Below are 8740 nucleotides of genomic sequence, written 5' to 3'. Positions count from 1 at the left end.
AGGTTAAAGTCCAACAGGTTTATTTGGCAGCAAATACCATAAGCTTTCGGAGCGCAGCTCCTTCGTCAGATGGAGTGGAAATCTGCTCTCAAACAGGGCACAGAGACACAGAAATCAAGTTACAGAATACTGATCAGAATGCGAATCTCTACAGCCAGCCAGATCTTAAAGATACAGACAATGTGGGTGGAGGGAGCATTCAACACAGGTTAAAGAGATGTGTATTGTCTTCAGACAGTACAGCTAGTGAGATTCTACAAGCCCAGGAGGCAAGCTGTGGGGGTTACTGATAATGTGACATAAATCCAACATCCCGGTTTAGGCCGTCCTCATGTGTGCGGAACTTGGCTATCAGTTTCTGCTCAGCGACTCTGCGCTGTCGTGTGTCGCGAAGGCCGCCTTGGAGAACGCTTCCCCAAAGATCAGAGGCTGAATGCCCGTGACTGCTGAAGTGCTCCCCCACAGGAAGAGAACAGTCTTGCCTGGTGATTGTCGAGCGGTGTTCATTCATCCGTTGTCGCAGCGTCTGCATGGTCTCCCCAATGTACCATGCCTCGGGTACTGGTAATCACCAGGCAAGAGTGTTCTCTTCCTGTTGGGGAGCACTTCAGCGGTCACGGGCATTCAGCCTCTGATCTTCGGGGAAGCGTTCTCCAAGGCGGCCTTCACGACACACGACAGCGCAGAGTCGCTGAGCAGAAACTGATAGCCAAGTTCCGCACACATGAGGACGGCCTAAACCGGGATGTTGGATTTATGTCACATTATCAGTAACCCCCACAGCTTTCCCCCTGATCTTGCAGAATCTCACTAGCTGTACTGTCTGGAGACAATACATATCTCTTTAACCTGTGTCGAATGCTCCCTCCACCCACATTGTCTGTATCTTTAAGACCTGGCTGGCTGTAGAGATTTGCATTCTGATCAGTATTCTGTAACTTGATTTCTGTGTCTCTGTGCCCTGTTTGAGAGCAGATTTCCACTCCATCTGACGAAGGAGCAGCGCTCCGAAAGCTAATGGCATTTGCTACCAAATAAACCTGTTGGACTTGAACCTGGTGCTGTTAACACTCTTACGGAAAGATTAATAGTCAGCGGTTTAACAGAAAAAGGAGAGATGATTGCTGTCCTTTGAAAGGGTTCCTGGATTCTCCATTTGGACTCTGCACACAGGTCTGCGAAACAATCGAGGATTCCTTGCCCCACCTTTCAGGCAGAGGTTCGAATATTTGCTGCTTCATTGCCTTTTACTGATCACAGATTTATCACACTAACTCATATTTTGCAAGGAAGACAGCATTCAGTTTAAAAAGCATTTTAGTGAAAGATAAAACTCATAGATCAGTCAGTCCAACAAATTTAGAAGTCCTCTTCACAGCTGTGCAAACAACCTCTGTCGGGATGAATCCACATCCTGCTTTCTTTTCCAGATCGCTGTGTCGACCGGAGCTGCCACGATGCGGGGTGACTGTCGAGCCACCCTCCTCTTCCTCCTCTGCCTCTGCACCTTCCGGGACGCCCTCGGCGACTGCAACAGGGGCAGCGCCGACGAGTGCCGCGACGCTGAATTTGTGCCGGGGGCCAGCCTGGTGGGTGAGGGCTACGACGTGGTGACCCTGCAGAACAAGGGGGCCTTCGTGATCGACGTCAACAGCTGGCATAACCCCGACGGCACCTGCACCCTCTGCCGCAACCAGCTCCTTTCCAATGTCCGCCAGAGGTTGCCCCTCTCGCTGGTGGACTGGAGGGTCCAGCAGTCCTGCAAGCGCTCGCTGTCCAGCCGCCTATTCCGCTCCGCGGCGGAGCTGGGCAAGTCCGCCACCTCGACGATCTCCAACGATTGGAGCGTCGACCTCCAGGTGACGCCCAAGCCTGGCGTCAACACCAACCTAATGTTGGCAGGCTCCAAATCCAAGGTGATGGCTTTCGGCGCCACCCGCACCAAGTCGGACCACTACAGCTTCACCAGCCACGGGTTCCACTGCCGCTACTACCGGTGTCGGGTGAAGGACCAACCCCTCCTGTCCCCCCAGTTTGCCCTCTCGCTGGCCAGCCTGCCCAACATCTCCCACGAGGGCACCCAGTACCACTACCAGAAGTTGGTGAGCAATTACGGCACCCACTTCATCAAGTCGGTGGAGCTGGGCGGCCGCTTCCGCGACGTGACGGCTATTCGCACCTGCGAGGCGGCGTCCCAGGGCTACACCTCCGAGGAGGTGAAGGACTGCCTGGAGGTGGAGGCCGGTGCCCAGGTGGGCATAATCGCCAAGGGCTCAGCGAGGTACAAACAGTGCCAGGAGATGGCACGCAGCATGAAACATCACGACAACTTCCACCAGGCCTTCAGCGACCGGGACACCGACGTGACGGGGGGCGACGCCCGCCAAGGGGTGGACCTCTTCTTCTCGGACGACGGCACGGCCTTCACCCGCTGGGCGGACAGCCTGCCCAGGAACCCGGGCATGGTGCGCTACGCCCTGGAGCCCCTCCACCACCTGCTGCCCCGCAACGACCCCCGGCACGCCAACCTGCGGCGCTACATCAGCGACTACATCAAGGAGAACGCCCTGGCCCAGCGGTGCAGCGGGGGCAGCGAATGCCCGGCTGGGTCTCAACGCGACCCGTCCGACCCCTGCTCCTGCCAGTGCCGGGAGGACGCCCGGGTGACCCGGCAGTGCTGCTCCACCGGGAAGGGCATCGGGAGACTGGCGGTGAGGGTCAAGCGGGGTCACGACCTCTGGGGTGACTACTTTGGGGGCACCGACGGCTACGTGGTGGTCAAACTGGGGGAGGCTAAGTCCACCTCGCCTGTGCGGCCACACACCAACAATCCTGTCTGGAATACCGATCTGGAGTTGGGCGTGGTCAAGGCAGAGTCAGGGCACAAGCTGACCATCGAGATTTGGGACCAAGACAACGGGTACGACGATGACCTCCTGGGCTCCTGCAAAGTGTCCCTGACCTCCGGCACCCACCAGGACGTCTGCTACCTGCGCTACGGAAGCGTCTCCTACGATTACACTTTCACCTGTGGCCCCCACCTGGGGGGCCACACCTGCCAGGACTATGTGGCTCATTCCGATAACCCCCCGTTCACGTCCTTCCTGGGTGCCCGGAGACGGCGACCCCCCTCCGGAGACCACCTGTCCGCCGTCGTGTTCCCCTGACCTCCAGCTTTTCACCCCCCCCAGCCCCGCCGCCGTCCCGATCACCGCCTCATACGCACCCCCCTCTCTCACCCCCACCCCAACACCTTCCCCCCCCTCCCCACCAATTCCCCGCCCCCTCTCTGAGCAACGCACCCCACTAAATCCCATTCCATAAGACATAGGAGCGGAAGTAAGGCCACTCGGCCCATCGAGTCCACTCCACCATTCAATCATGGTTGCACATTCTCCTCGTGTCCGCGTGGGTTTCCTCCGGGTGCTCCGGTTTCCTCCCACAGTCCAAAGATGTGCGGGTTAGGGTGATTGGCCAGGTTAAAAATTGCCCCTTAGAGTCCTGAGATGTGTAGGTTAGAGGGATTAGTGGGTAAAATATGTGGGGGTAGGGCCTGGGTGGGATTGTGGTCGGTGCAGACTCGATGGGCCGAATGGCCTCCTTCTGTCCTGTAGGGTTTCTACGATTTCTATGGTTGATTTCAACTCCATTTACCCGCTCTCTCCCCATAGCCCTTAATTCCTCGAGAAATCAAGAATTTATCAATTTCTGTCTTGAAGACGCTCAACGTCTCGGCCTCCACAGCCCTCTGTGGCAATGAATTCCACAGACCCACCACTCTCTGGCTGAAGAAATTTCTCCTCATCTCTGTTCTAAAGTGACTCCCTTTTATTCTAAGGCTGTGCCCCCGCGTCCTAGTCTCCCCTGTTAATGGAAACAACTTCCCTACGTCCATCCTATCTAAGCCGTTCATTATCTTGTAAGTTTCTATCAGATCTCCCCTCAACCTCCTAAACTCCAATGAATATAATCCCACGATCCTCAGACGTTCATCGTATGTCAGGCCTACCATTCCCGGGATCATCCGTGTGAATCTCCGCTGGACCCGCTCCAGTGCCAGTATGTCCTTCCTGAGGTGTGGGGCCCAAAATTGCTCACAGTACTCCAAATGGGGCCTAACCAGTGCTTTATAAAGCCTCAGAAGTACATCCCTGCTTTTGTATTCCAAGCCTCTTGAGATAAATGACAACATTACATTTGCTTTCTTAATTACGGACTCAACCTGCAAGTTTACCTTTAGAGAATCCTGGACTAGGACTCCCAAGTCCCTTTGCACTTTAGCATTATGAATTTTGTCACCGTTTAGAAAATAGTCCATGCCTCTATTCTTTTTTCCAAAGTGCACGACCTCGCACTTGCCCACGTTGAATTTCATCAGCCACTTCTTGGACCACTCTCCTAAACTGTCTAAATCTTTCTGCAGCCTCCCCACCTCCTCAATACTACCTGCCCCTCCACCTATCTTTGTGTCATCGGCAAACTTGGCCAGAATGCTCCCAGTCCCGTCATCTAGATCGTTAATATATAAAGAGAACAGCTATGGCCCCAACACTGAACCCTGCGGGACACCACTTGTCACCGGTTGCCATTCTGAGAAAGAACCTTTTATCCCAACTCTCTGCCTTCTGTCTGACAGCCAATCGTCAATCCATGTTAGTACCTTGCCTCGAATACCATGGGCCCTTATTTTACTCAGCAGTCTCCCGTGAGGCACCTTGTCAAAGGCCTTTTGGAAGTCAAGATAGATAACATCCATTGGCTCTCTTTGGTCTAACCTATTTGTTATCTCTTCAAAGAACTCTAACAGGTTTGTCAAGCACGACCTCCCCTTACTAAATCCATGCTGACTTGTCCTAATCCGACCCTGCACTTCCAAGAATTTAGAAATCTCATCCTTAACGATGGATTCTAGAATTTTGCCAACAACTGAGGTTAGGCTAATTGGCCTATAATTTTCCATCTTTTTTCTTGTTCCCTTCTTGAACAGTGGGGTTACAACAGCGATTCCCTTCCCCTCCCTCCCCCCTGTTCGCTCCTGTTCCAATTCCAGCCCCACCCTGACCCCGGGAGACCCAGACGGATGGTTGGAGTCCCCAGTTTCGACAGGGTAGGGGCCATGCAAAACAAAAGCCCCCCCCCGCTGAAAAATTATTTGCTGCCGGGATCTTTGCACTATAAGGCACGCTTTGGAACATTGACCATCAAGCCAGGGGTACATTGGACCATCTGGTGCAGTGCTGTCAAAAAACAAATTTGCTGATTTGCATTTGCTTTGTGTAATCTTACCTCTTTTAATAAATGCGACAGAGCGATTTAGCCTGAATGAGTCTCAATGGGGGAGGCGGAGGGGCATTCTCGAGGCTTCCAAATGCAACGAGGATTCAAGGAACTTTTCTTTAACAGGGGTCCCTAATGGAGAGACTCCCTCTTTAACTGGGGAGTCCCTGACGGAGAGACTCCCTTTTTAATTGGACTCCCTGACGGAGAGACTCCATCTTTGACAGGGGAGTCCCTGACGGAGAGACTCCCTCTTTAACAGGGGTCCCTGACGGAGAGACTCCCTCTTTAACAGGGGAGTCCCTGACGGAGACACTCCCTCTTTAACAGGGGAGTCCCTGACGGAGAGACTCCCTCTTTAATTGGACTCCCTGACGGAGAGTCTCCATCTTTGACAGGGGAGTCCCTGACGGAGAGACTCCCTCTATAACTGGGGTCCCTGACGGAGAGACTCCCTCTTTAACAGGGGAGTCCCTGACGGAGAGACTCCCTCTTTAATTGGACTCCCTGACGGAGAGACTCCATCTTTGACAGGGGAGTCCCTGACGGAGAGACTCCCTCTATAACAGGGGTCCCTGACGGAGAGACTCCCTCTTTAACAGGGGTCCCTGACGGAGAGACTCCCTCTTGAACAGGGGTCCCTGATAGAGAGACTCCCTCTTTAACAGGGGTCCCTGACGGAGAGACTCCCTCTTTAACAGGGGACTCCCTGACAGAGAGACTCCCTCTTTAACTGGTGTCCCTGATGGAGAGACTCCCTCTTTAACAGGGGAGTCCCTGATGGAGAGACTCCCTCTTTAACAGGGGAGTCCCTGATGGAGAGACTCCCTCTTTAACAGGGATCCCTGACAGAGAGACTCCCTCTTTAACAGAGATCCCTGACAGAGAGACTCCCTCTTTAACAGGGGACTCCCTGACAGAGAGACTCCCTCTTTAACAGAGATCCCTGACAGAGAGACTCCCTCTTTAACAGAGATCCCTGACAGAGAGAAATTTGTGGAGGTTGTTCTGCACTGTCGGTGAATCAGGCTAATCATGATTCACGCCAGTGGAGGGGTTGGATGGAGTCTATTTTCGCTGGAAAATGGTTGCTCATCGTGGAGGCAGAATGGGCACGGCTGACACACACACAGCTGTCAGTCACAGAGTGGAAGGGGTGGGGCTCACACAGCTGTCAATCAGAAAGCAAAAGATGAGGGAGCAAATTCACACTCAACTCTGCAGAGGTTGTTTGCACAGCTGTGAAGGGGATCTGGTTCAACGGGAATGATTTCTCCACCGAGCGTCTGCAGTTGATGGGCCTCCGAGGACCGAGGACCTCTGCCAAGCCTGGAGGAACCTGTGCGACACGCTGAGGCTGCTGGGAAACTACCGTGCCTACTCGATCTTCCAGGAATACTTCCAGTTGGTACAGGACGACCAGCAGGACCTGAATCCTGACAAGCCTGCAGTTCTCCACCTGCTGAGCGATGTCCGCCACGACCTTGCCCACGTTCTGGAACAGCTCTCCACGGCCCTCGAGGCCCCTGGCCTGACTAGGCCGCAGCCTGACTAGGCCGCAGCCTGCCGAAGATCCTCTCAGCTTCCTGGACCCCCAGTCCAGCCCCTTCCAGAAGAGGGTGAGGGGTTTTCTGGTCTATCGGCAGTACCGGATGTGGCTCCTTCACACCCAGCACATGAGGAGCCGATCCACGTAACCTCCGCACTCCTCCCTCACACCTCCCCCCTGAACCTCGCACACCGACCTTCCCAGTCCTCGGCTACACTCTAATTCCCTCCCATCCTGCGTTCCTCACCTGCCCCCGCAAAAGAATAAAGGATCGGAAAATACCTACAGCACAGAAGAGGCACATCGAGTCTGCACTGAATCTCCGACAATCTTACCCAGGCCCTCTCCATGTGACCCCAAGATTCCCCGTGGCCAATCCACCCAACCTGCACATCTTTGGACACTAAGGGACAATTTAGCATGGCCAATCCACCCAACCTGCACATCTTTGGACACTAAGGGACAATTTAGCATGGCCAATCCACCTAACCAGCACATCTTTGGACACTAAGGGACAATTTAGCATGGCCAATCCCCCTAACCTGCACATCTTTGGACACTAAGGGACAATTTAGCATGGCCAATCCCCCGAACCTACACATCTTTGGACACTAAGGGGCAAGTTAGCACGGCTAATCCACCTAACCTACACATCTTTGGACACTAAGGGGCAATTTAGCATGGCCAATCCACCCAACCTGTACATCTTTGGACACTAAGGGACAATTTAGCATGGCCAATCCACCTAACCTGCACATCTTTGGACACTAAGGGAGAGTTTAGCACGGCCAATCCACCCTAACCTACACATCTTTGGACACTAAGGGACAATTTAGCATGGCCAATCCACCTAACCTGCACATCTTTGGACACTAAGGGACAATTTAGCATGGCCAATCCACCTAACCCACACATCTTTGGACACTAAGGGGCAATTTAGCACGGCCAATCCACCTAACCTGCACATCTTTGGACACTAAGGGACAGTTTAGCACGGCCAATCCACCCTAACCTACACATCTTTGGACACTAAGGGACAATTTAGCATGGCCAATCCACCTAACCTGCACATCTTTGGACACTAAGGGACAATTTAGCATGGCCAATCCACCTAACCCACACATCTTTGGACACTAAGGGGCAATTTAGCACGGCCAATCCACCTAACCTGCACATCTTTGGACACTAAGAGGCAATTTAGCATGGTCAATCCACCTAACCTACACATCTTTGGACACTAAGGGACAATTAAGCATGACCAATCCAGCTAACCTGCACATCTTTGGACACTAAGAGGCAATTTAGCATGGTCAATCCACCTAACCTACACATCTTTGGACACTAAAGGGCAATTTAGCATGGCCAATCTACCTAAGCTGCACATCTTTGGGCACTAAGGGGCAATTTAGCATGGCCAATTCACCTAACCTGCACACCTTTGGACACTAAGGGGCAATTTAGCATGGCCAATCCAGCTAACCTACACACCTTTGGACACTAAGGGGCAATTTAGCATGGCCAATCCACCTAACCTGCACATCTTTGGACACTAAGGGGCAATTTAGCATGTCCAATCCAACTAAACTACACATCTTTGGACACTAAGGGACAATTTAGCATGGTCAATCCACCAAACCTGCACATCCTTGGACACTAAGGGGCAATTTAGCATGGCCAATCCACCAAACCTGCACATCTTTGGACACTAAGGGGCAATTTAGCATGGCCAATCCACCTAACCTGCACATCTTTGGACACTAAGGGACAATTTAGCACGGCCAATCCACCTAACCTGCACATCTTTGGACACTAAGGGACAATTTAGCACGGCCAATCCACCTAACCTGCACATCTTTGGACACTAAGGGGCAATTTAGCATGGCCAATCCACCTAACCTACACATCTTTGGACAC

At 53.0% G+C, this 8740-nt stretch overlaps 1 protein-coding gene across 1 annotated transcript; it reads left to right on the top strand.

Annotated features, from left to right (window-relative positions):
• Positions 1-1437: 1437 nt before the first annotated feature.
• LOC144490993 (perforin-1-like) lies at positions 1438-3314 on the top strand. Its single transcript, XM_078208675.1, has one exon. The coding sequence runs from the start codon at positions 1458-1460 to the stop codon at positions 3165-3167; it is 1710 nt and encodes a 569-aa protein (XP_078064801.1). The 5' UTR covers positions 1438-1457; the 3' UTR covers positions 3168-3314.
• Positions 3315-8740: the final 5426 nt, after the last annotated feature.

The sequence above is a fragment of the Mustelus asterias genome, unplaced genomic scaffold, assembly GCF_964213995.1.
Source record: "Mustelus asterias unplaced genomic scaffold, sMusAst1.hap1.1 HAP1_SCAFFOLD_4178, whole genome shotgun sequence".
In the NCBI taxonomy this organism is placed as follows: Eukaryota; Metazoa; Chordata; class Chondrichthyes; order Carcharhiniformes; family Triakidae; genus Mustelus; species Mustelus asterias.
The sequence above is the reverse complement of the archived record's forward strand: the minus strand, read 5'-3'. Positions and strand labels throughout refer to the sequence as shown.

What these genes read in the sequence shown, in the direction of transcription:
- LOC144490993 (XM_078208675.1), top strand. Translation starts at nt 1,458, where the DNA reads ATGCGGGGTGACTGTCGAGCCACCCTCCTCTTCCTCCTCTGCCTCTGC.